General features: G+C 42.3%; 1 protein-coding gene across 1 annotated transcript in view; it reads right to left on the bottom strand.

The window, feature by feature from the left end:
- xpo7 (exportin 7) overlaps positions 1 to 21,679 on the bottom strand; it is a 193,386-nt gene that overhangs the window by 150,674 nt on the left and 21,033 nt on the right. Inside the window, exons 2-4 of the mRNA XM_059959530.1 lie at positions 14,103 to 14,249; positions 8,585 to 8,678; positions 964 to 1,130 (exon numbers count right to left, since the gene is read on the bottom strand). Of these exons, the coding sequence (XP_059815513.1) occupies positions 964 to 1,130; positions 8,585 to 8,678; positions 14,103 to 14,249 (408 nt within the window). The remainder of the gene's footprint in view (positions 1 to 963; positions 1,131 to 8,584; positions 8,679 to 14,102; positions 14,250 to 21,679) is intronic.

Here is a 21,679-nt window from a genome sequence, read left to right as displayed (position 1 = left end):
TTTTTTAGCCAGAGTATAGTGAATCTGTGGAATGCTTTGCCATAGATTGTGGCGTAAGCCAACTCCGTAGGTATACTTAAGGTGGAGGTTGATAGTTTCCTGATCGGTCAAAGGATATGTTGAGAAGGCAGGTGTATGGAGTTGAGTGGAATCTGGGATCAGCTATGATGGAATCGTGGAACAGACTCGATGGGCTGAATGGCTTAATTCTGCTTTTGTCTTATGTAAACTCAATTTCAACATTTAAGAGAAGTAGGACAGTAGGGTGATGAAAGAGTATGGTCCCCGTGCAGATCGATGGGAGAAGACAGTTTAAATGACTCATCGTGGACTGGATAGGTCGAAGGTCCTGTTTCTGGGCTGTACTTTTCTACGATTCTATGAATCAGAATTAAAATGTTTGGCCACCGGGAATTTCTGCTTATGGTGGATGGAGCAGGCGTGCTTGACAAAGCAGTCCCCCAATTTACAACAGATCTCACCAATGTAGAGGAGGCTGCATCGGGAGCATCAGACACAATAGGCGACCCCATTAGATTTACTGGTGAAGTGTTGCCTCACCTGGAAGGAATATTTGGGACTCTGAATGGAGGTGACGGAAGCGATGTATGGTCAGGTGTAGCACTTACAGGGTTAAGTGCCAGGAAAGAGATTAGTGAGGAGGGACAAATGGACAAGAAAAATCATGAAGGGAGCTATCCATGTGGAAAACACCGGGGGGGGGGGGGGGGAGGGGGTATTAAGTAAATATAATGGTAGGATATCTTTAGAGATAGTGAAAGTTACAGAGAATGATGCATTGAATGCCGAGGCTGATGGCTGTAGATAAGGATGAGAGTGTTTGGGAAAAATACATGTCCTCAGAATGAAAAAAACATTGTTAAAACGAACTTGATTATTCTTAGTTCATGAACTCAAGAAGTGCCCACCAATTAAAAAATGTTTACCCACAGGAATACCTACCTGCAAAAACCTTGTAACATCAGCAATGACATTCCTAAATACATACTCTTCCTTCTGGCAGTCAAACCAGCCCAGTTTGGTGATTCGGGCAAAGAGCTGAATGAGAGCTTGTGTTACAAAGTTTGCCAGTTTCGGTCTGGTCGCCAGGTAATTCAAGACATAGTTTCCTAATGTCAAAACAGAAAGGGAGAATTAATTAAGCTCCATAACAAATCATTGTGGTCTTATAAGACCAAAAGACACCAGGGAAGAATCAGTCCATTTGATCCAACACAATTTCCCTGCTATTCTATCATGCCTGATTTGTTTTGTAATTTATATTAGTTCTTATTCTAAATTATATTAATTCGATGATGCAAAAGTTGGGGGTGTTGTAGATAGTCTGGAGGGTTGTCACAGGTTACAGCGGGACATCAATAGGATGCAGAACTGGACTGAGAAGTGGCAGATGGACTTCAACCCAGTTAAGTGTGAAGTGGTTCATTTTGATAGGTCCAATTTGAACACAGAATATAAAATAAATGGTAAGACTCTTGGCAATGTGGAGGATCTGGGAGATCTTGAGGTCTGTGTCGATAGGACACTCAAAACAGCTGCGCAGGTTGACAGTGTTGTTAAGAAGGCTTATGGTGTGTTGACATTCATCAACCATGGGATTGAGTTCAAAAGCCGTGAGGTAATGTTACTGCTATATGAGATCTTGGTCAGACCCCACTTGGAGTAATGTTCAGTCCCAGTCACCTCACTACAGGAAGGATGTAGATAATACAGAGAGAGTGCACAAGACATTTACAAGGATGTTGCCTGGATTGGAGAGTGTACCTTATGACAATAGGTTATGTGTATCTGGCCTTTTCTCCTTGGAGCGTCGGAGGATGAGAGGTGACCTGATAGAGGTGTATAAGATGATGACAGGCATTGATTGTGTGGGTAGTCAGAGGCTTTTTCTCCAGGACTGAAATGGCTAACACGAGGGGGCATAATTTTAAGGTGCTTGGAAATAGGTACAGAGAGTGTCAGGGGTAGGTTTTTCACAGAGAGTGGTGGATGTATGGAATGCACTACTGCCGGTGGTGATGGAAGTGGATACAAAAGGGTATTTTAAGAGCCTCTTAGATAGGTACATGGAGCTTAGAAAGATAGAGGGCTATGCACTAGGGAAATTCTAGGCGGTCTCTAGAATAGGTTACATGGTTGGCACAACATTGTGGGCATAAGGGCCTGTAATGTGCTGTAAATTTCTATGCTCTATGTTCTTATTTTTTTGCGCTATACTGCTGCCACAAAACAACAAATTCGCACCAGCTAAGACAGTACTTTGTTTGCAAGATTGTTTTTTTCTCTCTTTGCACATTATGTGTTTGATTGTGTTATTTTTTATATAAGGGATTTTAGGTTTTTTGTTTTCTGGCTGCCTGCAAGGAGGTAAATCTCAAGGTTGTATAAAGTATACATAGTTTGATAATAAATGCACTTCGAATTTTGAACAATGATTCTGAATGTGATTCAGATTGTACTCCTCTAAGTGAACATTGCCAATTAGGTTTATCCTGCCAGCCAGCACTCACAAGGAATCCCCAAATCTCACTTACGACTCAACAGTCAAAGGAAACACGGGTAAAACTGGGCCACTGGAGACCACTTCATCAGCCGGTGGTTTCCTCCTCCACAGTCAATGGTTTGCAAAGATTTTCCAGAAAGTCTTTCTTCATTGGTGTTTCCATACCAATGGCTCAACCTCAGAATAGAGGGAGTCCATTTAGAACAGAAATAAGGAGGAATCTCATTAGCCATACAATGGTGAGGCTGTGGAGGCCAAGTCACTGGATATATTTAAAGCAGAGGTTGATAGGTTCTTGATTAGTCAGGGCATCTGAGATTACAGAAAGGTGGCAGTAGTGTGGGATGGAGAGGGATAAATCAGCCATGATGGAATGGCATAGCAGACTCAGCAGGCTGAATGGCCTATTTCTGTTCCTATGTTTTATGGTCTTTTCGATTCATGCACCATTCACAATTTTATTCTGTGAATAGAAACATCTACAGGTAGGAAATAATCAACATTTCAGGTCAAAGATCCTTCAACAGAACTGAAACAAAGAGCAAGTCAGAGAGCCAAGTGTTAGGCTACTCAAAGCTGTCAAGGTAACCCCATATAAAAGAGCAACAATTAGAAACAGAGGAGGTAAAATAATGAAACAGGGAGGTACAGCCACAGCAGTCTAGAAAACAGTTATTTGAAATCATTAAATATAGTGTTATATCCTGAACCTGGAGGAAAATGTAGATGGATCAGTTAGTAGGTTTGTAGATGATACAAAGATCAGAGATGGAGATAGTGTAGAAGAGTACCAGAAAATACAGCAGGATATAGATCAGTTGCAGATATGGGAGGATGGCAGGAGGAGTTTAATCTGGTCAAATAATACATAAAACATTGGGCCAAATGGTCTATTTCTGCTCCATTGAGCCTGTCCCATCATTCCATCATGACTGATTTACCATCTTTCTCAATCTCTTCTCCCCAGAATTCAAGATTGTTTAATGTCAGCTTCTGTACACAAGTGTAAAGGAGGACAAAATGAATTCCACAGATTAGCCAGAGGATGGTGAAAGAAATTCCTCCTCATCTTAGTAACTAATTACTAAGTAAAATTAGTCCAGTACAACACAGTGGGCCAAATGATATATTCCAGTGCCACCCTTGTATTCTGAGGCAATTCTTGCTTTCTGAGGTGTTGCACTTTGGGGACCAAAACTGTTACTGGCAGGACCTTAACAGCGTTGATGTAGAGTAAGCTTGGGTCCAATTTCATACCTCTCCAAAAGTAGTTGCACAGATTGATGGGACGGTAAAGCCATGGCATGATTGCCTTTATTAGTTGAGGCACTGAGTTTAGGCACCAGAAAGTTATAGTGCAGCTTTATAAAACTCTGGTTAATACACATTTGAAGTAATTATTATCACCAGCATGTGTCATGAAATTTGTTACCTTAGCAGCAGCAGTTCAATACAATACATAATATAAAAGAAAAATAAAAAATATAATAATCATCAGTGTGTATATAAACACACACACACACACACACACACACACACACACAGTTGAAGTCAGAAGCTTACATACACCTTAGCCAAATACATTTAAACTCAGTTTTTCACAATTCCTGATATTTAATCCTAGAAAACATTCCCTGTCTTAGGTCAGTTAGGATCACAACTTTAGCTTAAGGATGTGAAATGTCAGAATAATAGAGAGAATGATTTATTTCAGCTTTTATTTCTTTCATCATATTCCCAGTGGGTTAGAAGTTTACATACACTTTGTTAGTATTTGGTAGCATTGCCTTTAAATTGTTTAACTTGGGTCAAACGTCTTGGGCAGCCTTCTACAAGCTTCTCACAATAAGTTGCTGGAATTTTGTTCCATTCCTCCAGGCAGAACTGGTGTAACTAAGTCAGGATTACAGGCCTCCTTGCTCACACACGCTTTTTCAGTTCTGCCCACAAATTTTCCATCAGATTGAGGTCAGGGCTTTGTGATGGCCACTCCAATACCTTGACTTTGTTGTCCTTAAGCAATTTTGCCACAACTTTGGAGGCATGCTTGGGGTCATTGTCCATTTGGAAGACACATTTGCGACCGAGCTTTAACTTTCTGGCTGATGCCTTGAGATGTTGCTTCAATATAACCACATAATTTTCCTTCCTCATGATGCCATCTATTTTGTGAAGTGCACCAGTCCCTCCTGCAGCAAAGCACCCCCATGCTTCACGGTTGGGATGGTGTTCTTCGGCTTGGAAGCCTCATCCATTTTCCTCCAAACATAATGACGGTCGTTATGGTCAAACAGTTCAATTTTTGTTTCATCACACCAAAGGACATTTCTCAAAAATGTAAGATCTTTGTCCCCATGTGAACTTGCAAACTGTAGTCTGGATTTTTTATGGTGGTTTTGGAGCAGTGGCTTCTTCCTTACTGAGCAGCCTTTCAGGTTATGTCGATATAGGACTCCTTTTACTGTGGATATAGATACTTGTCTACCTGTTTCCTCCAGCATCTTCACAAGGTCCTTTGCTGTTGTTCTGGGATTGATTTGCACTTTTCGCGCTAAAAACTCTCTAGGAGACAGAATGTGTCTCCTTCCTGACAGGTATGATGGCTGCATGGTTCCATGGTGTTTATACTTGCATTCTATAGTTTGTACAGATGAACGTGGTACCTTCAGGCGTTTGGAAATTGCTCCCAAGGATGAACCAGCGCTGATTTAAAAAAAAATTGTTTGGAAACTTCTGACCCAGTGGAATTGTGATATAGTCAATTAAAAGTGAAATAATCTGTCTGTAAACAATTGTTGGAAAAATTACTCATGTCATGCACAAAGTAGATGTCCTCAACGTCTTGCCAAAACTATAGCTTGCTAATATAAAATCTGTGGAGTAGTTAAACAATGAGTTTTAATGACTTCAACCTAAGTGTATGTAAACTTCCAACTTTGTGAGTGTACAGAGATAGAATAGATTAAAAATCATGCAAAAAACAGAAATAACACAGATTAAAGAAGTGAGGTAGTGCTTAAGGGTTCAATGTCCATTTTGGAATCAGACGGCAGAGGGGAAGAAGCTGTTCCTGAATCGCTGAGTGTGTGCTTTCAGGCTTCTGTACCTCCTATCTGATAAAAATGAGAAAAGGGCATGCCCTAGGTGCTGGAGGTCCTTAGTAATGGGCGCTGCCTTTCTGAGACACCTATCACAAATACACAGATTGTGGCCTTCTGGTTAGGAAGTCGGTGATCCAACTGCAGAGGAAGGTATGGAGGCCCAGGTTCTGCAACTTCTCAATAAGGATTGTGGGAATGACAGTGTTAATTGTTGAGCTATAATATGCTGACATATGTGTTTGTGTTGTCCAGATGGTTTAAGGCCGTGTGAAGAGCCATTGAGATTGCATCTGCAATTGACCTATTATGGTGATAGGCAAATTGCAATGGGTCCAGGTCCTTGCTGAGGCAGTAGTATAGTCTTGTCATGACCAGCTTCTCAAAGCATTTCAGCAGTGTAGATGCGAATACTACCGGACGATTCTTATTAAGGCAGCTCACATTATTCTCCTTAGGCACCGGTATAACTGTTGCCTTTTTGAAGCAACTGGGAACTTCTGCCCGTAGAAGTGAGAGGTTGAAAATGTCCTTGAATACTCCTGCCAGTTGGTTGGCACAGGTTTTCAAAGCCTTACCAGGTACTCCATCAGGACCTTCGCATTGCGAGGGTTCACTCTCTTTAAAGACAGCCTAACATTGGCCTCTGAGGCAGAGATCACAGGATCATCAGATACAGCAGGGATTTTCACAGCTGTAGTTGTGTTCTCCCTTTCAAAGCAGACATAGAAGGCGCTGAATTCATTTAATAGTGAAGCAACATTGCCATTCATGCTATTGGGTTTCACTTTGCAAACCCTGCCAGAGTTGTCGTACATCCGATGTAGTCTCCAACATCTTTGAAATTGTCTCTTTGCCCTTGAAATGGCCTTCTGCATATCATACCTGGTTTTCTCATAGAGGCCTGGGTCGCCAGACTTGAATACCACAGATCTAGCAACTGCAGCATTCTCATCCAGGTTTGAAGATGAATCCCTGAATATAGTCTATTCCACTGATTCAAAGCAGTCCTGTAGGTGCTCCTGTGTTTCCCTTGTCCATACCTTCTTGGTGCTCACTACTGGTGCTGCAGTCTTCAGTCTCTGCCTAAACCCAGGGAGTAGAATTACAGCCAGGTGATCAGACTTCCTGAAGTGAGGGCATGAAATAACATGGTAGGCATTCTTGATGGTGGTGTAACAATGGTTCAGTATGTTGCTTCCTCTAGTATTGCAAGTGATCTGTTGATGGTAATTGCTTAAGTGATTTTTACAGACTGGCCTGGTTAAAATCCCCCAAAACGATGGTGAAGGAGTTAGGGTGTGTTGTTTTGTGCATGTGGATCCCATTGCCCAGATATTCTAAAGCATAGGAAGGATGTGAAGACTTTGCAGAGTGCAGAAGAGATTTACCAGGATGCTCTCTGGATTAGAGGGCATGTGCTATTGGGAGAGGTTAACAAACTTATAGATTGTTTTCTCAGAAGCTCAGGGAGATCTAAAGGAAGTTTATAAGATTATGAGGAGGTATTTAAGGTGAGAGGAGCCAAGGTGAAATAAAATGTGCAGGGTGAATTATCTTTTTCAAAAAAAAGAGAATGAAGTGTGCCTGGAATGCCAGGGGTGGTGATGGAGGCAAGTATGATAGACACATCAAGAGCTTCTTAGATCAGCACATGAATGTGCAAAAAATGGAGGGACACAGACATTGCACATGCAGAAGGGGTTTGTTTAGTAAGGCATTCAATTTTTAAATTAATTATTTCAGCACATTATGAGCCAAATGGCATTTTCCTGTACTGGAATGTTTTACATAGGGCAAATTGCAAACCTGGGATTCTGAACTGGCTTGCGCATATAAAATAGAGTAAGGTTGATTGGCTGGTTCCTTAAGGTTGTTATAGCTGGGGTGGTAATGGGGACAAGCTCCCACTACCCATTAAGTGCTCCCAATAGCGTGCACCTCAAATAGCCACCGATAAAAGTCCAGCTCCTAACTTTCACGTGTGGCTTACCTACTAAGCCCGATGGAACTGTTTCTACTCACAGGAGAAGGGGCAAAGGTGGGTTACTGGTGCATTAAAACCAATCGCTTCAGGTAGATGGGCCTCTCCAATGCTGTATTGTTCAGAGTTCTCACGTTATGGCAGGTTCAGATGGTTAATGAGAGGTTAGCACAGAACTCCCAATTGTGAGATTCTCTCCTTGTAAGAAAGGGTCCCACCACGGGAGTTCAGTAAGATTCTCTCTCACTGCTCCCCCTCTGTGAGCTTGCACTCTGCGATCTATATTTTGTTTCTCCAAAGTAGAAAAGACAGTGAACACTAAAAATAACACACTAAATTGGAAGTACAAGTAAATTGTTGCCTTATCTACAACCTACCACAGACGCTGCATCAGCCCTTCCCACCCCTCCCTTTCACTTTTCTGATAAAGGATCCCTAGTTTGAAAAACAGACTCTGTTTTGTTCCCTACTACGCTACTAAGTGCTTCCAGCATTTAGTATTAATTTACAAGTACAAACTTAATTGATTAAAGTCATCATTATCATTATGACCCATGTCGTATGACATAGGCGATCATGATCTTGGAAATTTCTTGGAAAATTTTTCTACAGAAGTGGTTTACCATTGCCTTCTACTGGGCAGTGTCTTTACAAGATGGGTGACCCTAGCCATTACTCATCAGAGATTGTCTGCTGGGTGTCAGTGGTCACATAACCAGGACTTGTGAGATGCACCAGCTGTTCATGTGACCATGCACCACCTGCTCCCATAGCTTCACATGCCCCGAGGCCAAACAGTTGCTACACTTTGCCCAACAGTGACTTGCAGGCTAGTAAAGTGAAGGCGAGCCTTACACATCCTTTGGTAGAAACGTATCATTATCATTTTAACCCCATTTCATGTGGAAAAAATAGATTAGATTGCAGACTTTGTGCCTCTTAAGAAGAGCATAGATAAAAAATATGTTCTATACTTACGTATGTCAGTACGTTGTTCTAAAGGCAAAGGGTTGTTTGTTCGTGAGACGAGCTTTGTAAGGCAGGTTGCCGCCAGCAACTGTGAATACGATGACTAGAGAACAATAAGAGGAAGATTTTAGAAAACAAGCTATTTCTTAGACTTACATTACTGTCAAATGAACTGGTAGTGTAGGAAATATTGCTATTTCTTTGTAAAATACTTAAATTTGAAAAAAGTGCAGTTTTGGTGAGGTCCAGGTTATGGTTCCTAACAGTGCAAGATGAATTAAAGGCACATTTCTGTTCCAGGAGAAAAGGGAGACACAGCCTGGTGGAGTGGTCGGAGTAGCGTGAATCAAAGTAGAAGGGCTTTGGCTCACTGGGGCTTTGACAAGGTAAAGAGGCAAGTTACTTTCATATCTCTTTTTTCCTCTAACTTAAGAATAGTGGGTATGACTGCATGGCCAGTTTTCTACTCTGGGTGTCAGATATGGGATACCTGGGAGACTTCCAGCCTCCCAGATGGCCACATCTGCACCAGGTGCATCAAGTTACAGCTCCTCAGAGACTGAGTTAGGGAACTGGAGCTGCAGTTTGATGACCTTCAGCTTGTTTGGGAAAGTGAGGAGGTGATCAACAGGAGCTACAGGCAAATAGTTACACCAGGGCCACAGGAGACAGAGAGGAGAGCGTCATGTAGTGGAGAGCACCCTTACGGCATCCCTCCATAACAATAACTACTCCATTTTGAGAACTGCTGGGGGGGGGGGGGGGGGGGGAAGAGGAGAAAATGACCTACCTGGGGAAAGCAACAGTGGCTGTGCTTCTGGCACTGTCTGGCCCTGTGGCTCAGAAGGGTAGGGTATAGAAAAGGATGGTAGCAGTAATAGGAGACTCTATAATTAGGGGGACAGATAGGCAGTACTGTGGGCACAAAAAAAAACAAGGACGGTAGTTTGCCTTCCAGGTGCCAGGGCTCGTGATGTTTCTGAATGGGATCCACAATATCGTGAAATGGGAGGGTGAGCAGCCAGAGGTCTAGTACATTTTGGTTCCAATGACATAGGTAGAATTTGAAAGCAGAATGCAGGGAGTTAGGAAGGAAGCCGAGAAGCAGGACCTCAAGGGTGGTAATCTTGGGATTGCTGCCTGTGCCACCCGACAGTGAGTAAAGGAATAAAATGAGGTGGTGGATAAATGCGTGGCTGAAGGATTGGAGCAGGGGACAGGGATTCAGATTTCTGGATCATTGGGACCTCTTCAGGTGCAGGTGTGACAAAAAAGTCAGGTTGCACCTGAAGTGGAGGGGAACCAATATCAGAGGAAGGTTTGCTAATGCTGTTGGGGAGGGTTTAAACTAGATTTGCAGGGGCGTGGGAACCAAATTGAAGAGGCAGAGAACAGGGTGGTTGGCGCACAAATAGAGATAGCGTAGGGAATTTGTGAGGAAGGATAGGTAGAGGATAGAGCAAAGATACACTCAGCCTGATGGTTTGAGATGTGTTTGTTTATGATACTCCTTGTACTCAAATAATGTGGATGAACTTGGATCAATATGTGGAATTATGATGCTGTGGCCATTACAGAGGCTTGGATGTCTCAGTGGCAGGAATGGCTGCTGAATGTGCCAGGCTTCAGATGTTTCAAAAAGGACAAGGAGGGCGGCAAAAGAGGTAGGGGCGCGGAATGGCTATCAAGGATACTGTCCTGGCTGCAGAAAAGGAGGAAGTCATGGAGGGATTGTCTACTGAATCAGTATGAAAATAGAAATCTACAGCACATCACAGGCCCTTTGGCCTACAATGTTGTGCCAACCATGTAAACCTATTCTAGAAACTGCCTAGAAGTTGCCTACTGCATATCCTTCTACTTTTCTAAACTCCATGTACCTAACTAAGAGCTTCTTAAAAGACCCTATTCCATCCGCCTCTACCACCATTGCTGGCAATGCATTCCACGCACCCACTACTGTGTCAGAGAAGTCAAAAACAGGAAAGGGACAATAACTTTCTTTTAAAAAGAAAGTTTAAAAAAAATAGACCTCCTAATAGTAACAGGGACATTGAGGAACAGATAAGGAGGCATGTTCTGGAATGGTGCAATAATAATGTGTGTAGGCCTCCGTTAGTCTCGATAGACCATGGATTTGCACCTTGGAAAGTTTCCAGGGCGCAAGCCTGGGCAAGTTTTTTTTTAAATGGAAGACCGGCAGTTTCCCAAGCTGCAAGTCTTCCCTCTCCACGCCACCAATGTTGTCCAAGGGAAGGGCAATAATAACAGGGTTGCTGTAATGGGAGATTTTAACTTTCCTAATATTGACTGGCATCTCCTTAAATTAAGCTGTATTTCATCTGTTATTGGGAAATGAATCTGATCAGGTGTCAGATCTTTCAGTGGGAGAGCATTTTGGAGCTAGTGATCATAATTCCATCTCCTTTACCATAGTGCTGGAGAGGGATAGGAGCAGAAAATTGGGAAAACATTTAATTGAAGTAGGGGGGAAATATGATACTATTAGACAGGAACTTGTGAGCATAAATTGAGAGCAGATGTTCTCTGGGAAATGCACAGCAGAAATGTGACAAATGCTCAGGGAACATTTGTACGGAGTTCTACATAGGCATGTTCCATTGAGGCAGGGAAAGGATGATAAGGTAAAAGAATCATGGTGTATAAAGAATGTAGAAAATCAAGTTAAGAAGAAAAGCTTACAAAAGGTTCAAGAAACTAAGTACAGTTAGAGCTCCAGAAAATTATAGGGTGCCATGATGGAGCTCAAGAATGAAATTAGGAGAGCTAGAAGGGGTCAAGAGAAGACTTTGGTGAGCAGGATTAAGGAAAACCCCAAAGCATTCTACAAGTATGTGAAGAGCAAGAGGATGAGCCGGGTGAGAATAGGACCAATCAGGTGCTATAGTGGAAGCATGTACATGGAGTCGGAAGAGGTAGCAGAGGTACTTAATGAATACCTTGCTTCAGTATTCCCCAGGGAAGAGGATCTTGGCAATTCTGGAGATGACTTACGGTGGACTGAAGTGCTTAAGTGTATAGACATTAAGAAAGAGGATGTGCTGGAGCTTTTGAAAAACATTAAACTAGGTAAGTCGCCAGGACCAGATGAGATATATCCCAGGCTATTGTGGGAAGAGAGGGAGGAGATTACCGAGTCTCTGGTGATGATCTTTGCATCATCAATAGGGACAGGATTAGAGGATTGCAAATGTTTTACCCTTGTTCAAGAAAGGGAGTAGAGATAACCCAGGAAATTATAGATCAGTGAGTCTGACTTCAGTGGTGGGCATATGTTGTTGAAGATCCTGAGAGGTAGGATTTATGAGCATTTGGGGAGACATAACCTGATTAGGAATAGTCAGCATGGCTTTGTCAAGGGCAGGTCACGCCTTACGAGCCTGAATGAATTCTTTGAGGATGTAAAAAAACACACTGATGAAGGTGGAGTAGTGGACATAGGGTATATGGATTTCAGTAAGGTATTTGATAAGGTTCCCCTTGCAAGGTTCATTCAGAAAGTAAGGAGGCATGGGATCCAAGGAGACCTTGCTTTGTGGATCCAGAAATGGCTTGCCAACAGAAGACACAGGGTGGTTGAAGATAGTTCATATTCTGCATGGAGTGCACAGCACAGGGAAAACAGTTCGCTGTTCTATTGACAAGACCACCATGGTGGCAAGGTATTCATTAGACTCAAAGCTTGAGAGAAGAAGCCGCTACCCAGTCCTAGACTTGATGCTCATGTAGCTCCTTCCTCACTGTAGTGGGTCAAAGAGATTGTGGGATAGATGATAGGGATCTTCAACAATGCTTCGGATGATTCACATACAACACTCTCGGTAAATATCACAAATAGTGGAGAGGGAGACCCCGCCAATCCTCTTGGCATATCTTAATATTCTCTGTAGGGTCTTGTGGTGCAATGCCTTGCAGCTTCTGTACCACATAATGATGCAGCCAGAAAGGACTATCTTGATGGTGTTCCTGTAGAGAATTGTTAGAATGGGCACAGGCAGCCTTGCACACTTCAATGTCATCAGAAAGTGTAGACCCTGCTGTACCTTCTTGATTAATGAGGAGATGTTGTGGGTCCAGGTTAGATAAACTGTTACGTGAACACCAGGGAACTTGGTGCTCTTCGGCTCTCCATGGTAGAGCTGTTAATGTGCAATGGAGAGTGGTCAACCTGAGTCTTTCTGAAGTTCACAATCATCTCTTTTGTCTTGTCCACACTGAAACTCAGGCGGTTGTTCTCATACCATTTGGAAAACCTCTCTACTTACTCTCTGTACACCAACTCATCATTGTTGCCAATGAGGCCAATCACTTTTGTATCATTAGCAAACTTGATGTGGTTTGAGTTGGATCTGGCAGTGCAGGTGAGTCAATAGCAGGCTGAGCATACAACCCTGGAGAGCACCAGTGCAGGAGTTTGATGCAACTTGAGACGTTGCTGCCAACTCCGATTGACTGGGGTCTTTCCATCAAGAAGTCCCAGTTACACAGAGGGTGTCGAGTCAAAACCCTGAAAATGCTGCGAATCTGAAACAAGTACAGAAAATGATGGAGAACCACAGCAGGGCAGGCTGCATCTGTGGAGAATTAGTTAATGCTCAGGTGAATGATGTTTCCTCAGAAGTTCATTTGATATCTTTACTAACTGTAGTAACAAAAAGTACTCCCGTATTGAACGAGTAGTATTAATCAAAAGAAAGATTATTTCATGACTTGAGAAGCACAAAACAAAATTAATGTGCATACAGCTCTTAGATAGGGAGGTAGACAGCTATTTTCGGGACCGCTGAACAGATATGGCAGTAACCAACACCATTTAAGAAGATGGAAAACAAGCTGGAACTTCACAAATGTTATCCATCAAACACATGCCAGGTAAATTCTGTGATTCACAGAGGAAGTTAAAACTAAATCAAACCATAAATAAAGCAAAATGCAAAATTCCAATGCACTGAATTATATTTTAAATCCACACGGTCGGCAGGCAAATGGGTAATAATCCGCAATTACCTACAATTCAGCAAATCAAAACACTGTTACAATCTTTCATCAATACACAATGAACTCTAATGTTATCATAACATTAATGTCTAATTTTCTTTTACATTTATATTCTTTCTGTAGCAGCCTACATGTTGTATAAAAATTCTCGAGAGCCATTGATGAATTTGTTCCCATCAAATGCATTATTAGGACTCTAACTGAATGCAAGGTTACAGAGCGAGTGTATTACTTGGAAAGCACCCAAATCAAGCAAGAAGGGTGATTATAGAATTAAGATTTTAGTTCCCATCAGTAAGGTGTGTGCATTTGTCTGTCTGGAGGGAGAGGTGGAGGGGGAGCAGAAGAGAAGAGGGAGAGACCTAGGAGAGTAGGAAGGTGTCCATGATTAAGGTAGTCACAAATACACAAAGGTGATTTCATGATCCAAGCTTAAGTAATTTTATGCATACCTTTCAATCTGTCCACAAACTACTCGAATAAGTATTTAGCAGTTGATGATACTTACACTTCCTCTCTCCAGGAGTAGTTGGCATTTGCTCAGGCAGTCCGGGCTATTGGTGAATTCAACCAGGGCCTTTTCTGCCTGTAGTCGGGTGGATGTGTCGGTGGTTTCATAGAGTTGTTTACACAGTATCTCTAGCTGGGCTAAGCTCTGAAACAACAAATATGGTGGTTATTAAAGAACAATGTGAACCACAAACAAGAGCACATTACTATCAAGTCAGTGATGAGTCCATAGCAGAAATTCACAAATTTTTTTTATACCATTAAACAAGGGGTCCGTGGACCCCATGTTGGGAACCCCTTGCTCTATAGAATTGCTGGATATAAAGCAAACAGACCTGGTATTTTCTGTGCCAGTACCAAGTGTCTCTGCTGATACAGACCAAATTATGAAAAAAAAATGGCAAATCTCTTAGTGCCACGATGATTCTATCTCTGTTATTAACGACTTATGGGCACACTTCAACATCTGAGCTATATCATCACTGGGACTGTGTCCAAATACTTGATACCTTTATCATCCTTCTTCCTTGGATCCATCTGTAAAGAATTAGCCCCAAGCTTAGTTAATGCTAACTTTCTGCCCCAGGAACTTGAGGCCAAGAAACAAATTCCAGTTCAGATTCATTTATTTATAACATCAAAACATACAGTGAAATATGTTGCACTGTATGAAGGCTGAGAAAATACCTTTGGCACTGTATGCCAGGATGTCTGCAAGATTCAAATTTAAGTGTCATTCAATCATACAAGAATTCAGCCAATTAAAACAGCATTCCTCCAGGGCCAAGCTGCAAAACACATTACCAACAGTGCACAGCACAATTAGCACATATGGTTACAATTTCAGAAAAACATGCAGTCACAAAAAACAAAAATAAATAATATAACCCAAGGCCCTGAGTGGCATGACTGTACAATTGACGATAAGTTGGCCTGGACCAGTTTATTCTATCACCAAGTGAACACTGGAGAGGAGCACCAACAGGAGGAGCCAGTCCCCAGATTCCAGCTCTCCCACACTGCCTCGACATCTCCTCTCTGATCAGCTGAACAGGTTTTGGCCTCGTCCTTGGCACAACAGCTTCTCATTGTCTGTGTCACTAATGTAACAGGGAACTGGATTTGCAATATTCAACATCACCAATATCACAGAGTATTGCGATCCCAATAAAATCAACCAAGACAATCACTCACCCTGTGCACCGTCCAACGGTGCACGACAAGTTCAAGCAACAACACGTTGGTACACAGTAAGTCCAACTCCCTCGCTATCAAGCAACTCATCGATAGGATAATCCTGCCATACTTTATATTCCCAGCATCCAGCAGTGACTTGTGATCATAAAAAAGATATACAGGACGAACAAATGCACCTTTGATTGGATCCAGTCACTGGGGTGGCCAGGCAAGCCACCATCTTACAGATGTAAGATGCAAACCTGAGCACATATTTGCTATGAAGCAACAGTATGATACTGCTCTTTATTCTGGAGGGTGCTCAGAGAGTGCTATAGTTGGGAGTTCTGATGATACAATAAAGAAAAATCACAAATATTTTCTCAAATGGACACACACAATCTCCCACAATTATTCCCTTAGACACCACCACTACTGTATCATTTGCTGTAGGGTGTCAGTACATACAGACACTCCTGTACCTAGTGTCACTTTATGGACATAATATCAATCTATGTATATACCCTATCTTAAGGAACTTCTATTTATTGTGTTGTATATTTTATGCTGCCTCTGATCCAGAGTAACAATTCTTTTATTCTACTTTACACTTGTACTGTAAGTGGGGGTGATGTATTAGCATGGATTGATGATTGATTAACTAATAAAAAGCAGAGATTTGGGATATATGGGTACTACTCTGGTTGGCAATTAGTGTTGAGCGATGTGCCACAGGGGTCGGAGCTGGGCCCACAACTGTTCATGATATACATTAACGATCTGGAAGAGGGGACTGAGTGTAGTGTATCTAAGTTTGCGATGACACTAAATTGAGCGGAAAAGCAAACTGTGCAGAAGATACAGAGAGTCTGAAGAGAGATATAGATAGGTTAAGTGAGTGGGCAAGTGTCTAACAGATGGAGTACAATGTTGGTAAATGCTAAGTCATCAACGAGTATTATTTAAATAGTAAAAAAAATTGCAGCATGCTGCTGTGCAGAAGGACTGCTTGTGCATGAATCACAAAAGGTTGGTTTGCAAGTGCAGCAGGCTATCAAGAAGGCAAATGGAATGTTAGCCTTCATTGCTAGAGGGATTGAACTTAAGAGCAGAGAGGTTATGCTGCAACTGTACAGGGTACTGGTGAGGCCTCACCTGGTGTACAGAGCGCATCCTGTGTGGTGGGGTCCCTGACGATGAATGCTGCTTTCCTGTGACAGTGCTCCATTTTACCCACCATACCCACTACATGTTGTAGGATTGGCACTGTTTCCTACACTGGGCTGTGTTGCAGGATGCAGCCAGTCAATATACTGTCCACCACACATCTACTGAAGTTTGTCATTTTTAGATGTCATGCTGTATCTCTGCAAACCCTTAAGTAGAGGCTTTCTTCATAATTGCACTTACGTGCTGAGCCCAGGACAGGTCTTCCAAAATAACAAGACTGAAAATTTTAAAGTTGCTGATCCTCTCCACCTCAAATCCTCCAATGAAGGCTGGCTCATGACCTCTGGTTTCCTTCTCCTGAAGACAATAAAGCTTCTCGGTCTTGCTGACGTTGAGAAAGAGGCTGTTGTGGCATCACTCAGCTAGATTTTCAATCTCCCTCCTATATGCTGATTCATCACTTTTCATATGGCTTATAGCATTGGGGTCATCAGCAAACGTGAAAATGACATTGGAGCTGCGCTTAGTCACACAGTTATAAACATGAGAAAGGGGCTAAGCACACTGACTTGTGGTGCAGCTGTACTTATGGAGATGGTGGAGGAGATGTTGTTACCAATCCAGACTTACTAATGTGGAAATCAAGGATCCAGAATCAGAATCAGGATAATTATCATCTGTTAAATTAAATTTAACAGATTATTTGTTAAATTTGTTAACTTAGCAGCAGCAGTTCAATGCAGTACATAATAGAGGGAAAAAAACAAAATAAAAATAATAGTAGATAAGTAAATCAATTATAGTATACGTATACTGAATAGATTAAAAATCGTGCAAAAATCAAATAATACAAGTAATATAAATATATCTATAATAATATAATAAAGTGAGGTAGTGTTCAAGGGTTCAATGTCCATTTAGGAATCAGAAGGCAGAAGGGAAGAAGCTGCTCCTGAATCACTGACTGTGTGCCCTCAGGCTTCTGTACCTCCTACATGATGTTAACAGTGAGAAAAGAGCATGCCCTGGGTGCTGGAGGTCCTTAATAATGGACGCTGCCTTTCTAAGACACTGCTCCTTGAAGACGTCCTGGGTACTTTGTAGGCTAGTACCCAAGATGGAGCTGACTAGATTTACGACACTCTGCAGCTTATTTCGGTCCTGTGCAGAAGCCCCTCCATACCAGACAGTGATGCAGCCGTTCAGAATGCTCTCCACTGTATAACAATAGAAGTTTTTGAGTGTATTTGTTGACTTGCCAAATTGCTTCAAACTCCTAATGAAGTATAGCCACTGTCTTGCCTTCTTTATGACAACATTAATATGTTGGAACCAGGTTAGATCCTCAGAGATCTTGACACCCAGGAACTTGAAACTGCTCACTCACTTCACTTCTGATACCTCTATGAGGATTGGTATGTGTTCCTTCAACTTGCCCTTCCTGAAGTCCACAATCAGCTCTTCTGTCTTATTGATGTTAAGTGCCAGGTTATTGCTGCGAAACCACTCCACTAATTGGCATATCTCGCTCCTGTACGCCCTCTCATCACCATCTGTGATTCTACCAACAATGGTTGCATCATCAGCAAATTTATAGATGGTATTTGAGTGATGCCTACCCACACAGTCATGGGTATATAGAGAGTAGAGCAGTGGGCTAAGCACGCACCCCTGAGGTGCACCAGTGTTAACTGTCAGCGAGGAGATGTTAACACGAATCCACAGATTGTGGTCTTCTGGTTAGGAAGCCGAGGATCCAATTGCAGAGGGAGGTACAGTGGCCCAAGTTGTGCAACTTCTCAATCAGGATTATGGGAATGATGGTGTTAAATGCTGAGCTACAGTCGAAGAACAGCATCCTGACATAGGTGTTTGTGTTGTCCAGCTGGTCTAAGCCGTGTGAAAAGCCATTGAGATTGCAATGGGTCCAGGTCCTTGCTGAGGTGAGAGTACAGTCTAGTTATGACCAACCTCTCACAGCATTTCACCACTGTAGATGTGAATGCTACTGGGTGATAGTCATTAAGGCAGCTCACATTATTCTTCTTTGGCACTAGTATAATTGCTGCCTTTTTGAAGCAAGTGGGAACTTCTGCCCGTAGCAGTGAGTGGTTGAAAATGTCCTTGAATACTCCCGCCAGTTGGTTGGCACAGGTTTTCAGAGCCTTACCAGGTACTCCATCGGGACCTTCCACCTTGCAAGGGTTCACTCTTTTTAAAGACAGACTAAAAGCAGCCTCTGAGACAGAGATCACAGGGCCATCAGGTGCAGTAGGGATCATCACAGCTCCAGTTGTGTTTTCCCTTTCAAAGCGTGCATAGAAGGCGTTGAGTTCATCTGGTAGTGAAGCATCATTGCCATTCATGCTATTAGGTTTTGCTTTGTAGGAAGTAATGTCTTGCAAACGCTGCCAGAGCTGTCGTACATCCGATGTTGCCTCCAACCTGTTCGAAATTGTCTCTTCGCCCTTGAAATAGCCTTCTGCAAATTATACATGGTCTTCTTGTACAGGCCTGGGTCGCCAGACTTGAATGCCATAGATCTAGTCTTCAGTAGACAAAGTACCTCCTGGTTCATCCACGGCTTTTGGCTTGGGAACGTAGAGTAAGTCTTTGTAGGCACACACTCATCCACACAGGTTTTAGTGAAGTCGGTAACAACTGCGGCATACTTATCCAGGTTTGAAAATGAATCCCTGTATACGGTCCAGTCCACCAATTCATAGCAGTCCTGTAGGTGCTCCTGTGCTTCCCTTGTCCATACCTTCTTGGCCCTCACAGCTGGTGCTGTAGTCTTCAGTCTCTGCCTATATTCAGGGAGCAGAAGTACAGCCAGGAGATCAGACTTCCTGAAGTGAGGGCATGGAATAGCACAGTAGGCATTCTTGATGGTGGTGTAACAAAGGTCCAGTGTATTGTTACCTCTAGTATTGCAAGAGATCTCTTGATGGTAATTGCTTAGTGATTTTTTCAGACTAGCCTGGTTAAAATCTCCCAAAACGAAGGTGAAGACGTTTGGGTGTGCTGTTTCGTGTATATTCATCCCATTACTCAGATCATCTAAAGCCTGACTGACGTTGGCCTGAGGTGGAACATATGCCAGAGAATTCCCACAGTAGATAAAAAGGATGGTACTTAACCATCACATATTCCAGGTCTGGGGAACAAAATTGGGACATCACTGATATATTTGTGCACCAAGAAGAGTTGATCATGAGGCATACTCCTCCACCTCTGCTTTTGAGAGACTCAACAGATCTATCCTGACAGTGTACAGTAAGCCCATCAATCTGAATCACTGCATCCAATATGGAAGGGGTTAACCAGGATTCCATGAAACAAAGGACACACACAGTCCTTATGTCCTTCTGATTCAGCACCCTAGCTCTGAGATTATCAATTTTATTCACCAGAGATTGCACATTTGCCAGCAAGATAAGTCAGTATTGGGAGTTTAAAACCCCATTTCCTTAAACGCACTTGTATCCGTGATCTACAACCACGCTTCCTCCGTAGAATTCTATGTGGACACTTCCATCCACAATCAGTATTGGTTCCATCAGCTTTAAGCAGCGAAAGTTGTTTAAACACATTAAGACATCTCTGTTGACTGTACTGACCTGGAAGTAGTTGAGCTTTTTAGCTGTATCAGGCTGAAGCGAGAATATTTAATCATATCCACTGAAAGTTCTGCTGCTACTTGACTCGCCCCTAGGCACCCCGGAAGTTGCATAATTTCATAGGGTGGCATTGAGGCTAAGATCTAGGAGCTTATTGATCTGAGGGGATCCTGGTACTGAATGCTGAGAGAAGAGTCAATGACCTGGATCTACTGTGGATTTCTTGCTTGGTAGGCAAATTAGAGTGGATCTAAGTTGCTTCTAAGGCTAGAGTTAATATGTTTCATCAGCAACCTCCCAAAAGACTTCATTACTGTGAATACAAGTGCTCTGGACAACAGTCATTGAGACCTGCTCACAACTTAGTAAACCTAATGTCTTGGAAATGTGAGAGGAAACTGGAATACCTGGAGGAAACAAAGGGAATAGACTCAGATGGCAAGGTTACATTATCCTCCCCCCACTCCCCCATATAGTTCAATCTATATGAACCAGAGAGATTCAAGGTACTGCATGCACAGAATGGTGAGATGTCAGTGAATAGCAATATGTAGCATAAGACAATGAGATTTCTGTGCTCTCTGCATGTCTGTAATAAAATTTCTGTATGCTCTGTAGGAGTTAATGAATTTTCAGTCTGAGAATGTGTTCCTGTGCTGACACAGGATCAACCTCCAGCAGTGATCTGCAGATTCATGATGCCACTGTTACGCTACATTAGCTGCCAATAACAGAAAGAGCTAATGTTTACACACTGGACAAACAATCTAGGGCACGATCAATTTGAGACCAATCAAGGAAAACTTTGCCTGGTCTCAGCTAGGCACAACAGTTGACAGTATATTTTACTTTAAACTCCATTTTTTAAATTAACACATTTTTAAAAATTACAGTACATTCAGTTTGAGCGATGGAATGAAAGCTCCCAAAGAATGCAACCTTTGGGAACTTAAAACCAGTTTAGAAACACAGTTATATCCAACAACAGTTTAAATGGAAGTCCTGACTTTTGTTTTAAGATTGAATTTGCCACTTAACTTTCTCTCTCTAAACTGAAAAACAAAGGAGCATGGTGGTCTGTGATCAGACAACACAACAGATCACTGCCACATTAAATCATACTGACCTAACACTTCTGTGAACAATAGTTACAAGAAAATACAAAATTTTCTTTGATTATTTTTAAGATAATTTCCACGGTGTCATCAATGGGAGTCCATATCCATAGGACACTCAAAGCTGCTGCACAGGTTGACAGTGTTAAGGCAGCATATGGTATATTAGCATTCACCAACCATGGGATTGAGTTCAAGAGCTGTGAGGTAATGTTACAGCTATATAGGAAATACGTTGAGAGAACCTGGCCTTTCCTCCTTGGAGCGACAGAGGATGAGAGGTGACCTGATAAAGGTGTATAAGATGATGAGAGGCATTGATCGTGTGGATAGTCAGAGGCTTTTTACCATGGCTGAAATGGCTAACATGAGGGGGCATAGTTTTCAGGTGCTTGGAAGTTGGTAGAAATACAAGTTTTTCTCACAAAGAGTGGTGGGTGCATGGAATGCACTGCTGGCGACGGTGATGGAAGCAGATACAATAGGATCATCTA

The sequence above is a fragment of the Hypanus sabinus genome, chromosome 1 (assembly GCF_030144855.1).
Source record: "Hypanus sabinus isolate sHypSab1 chromosome 1, sHypSab1.hap1, whole genome shotgun sequence".
In the NCBI taxonomy this organism is placed as follows: domain Eukaryota; kingdom Metazoa; phylum Chordata; class Chondrichthyes; order Myliobatiformes; family Dasyatidae; genus Hypanus; species Hypanus sabinus.
Note: the sequence above shows the minus strand (reverse complement) of the source record. Positions and strands in the feature narration are given on the sequence as shown.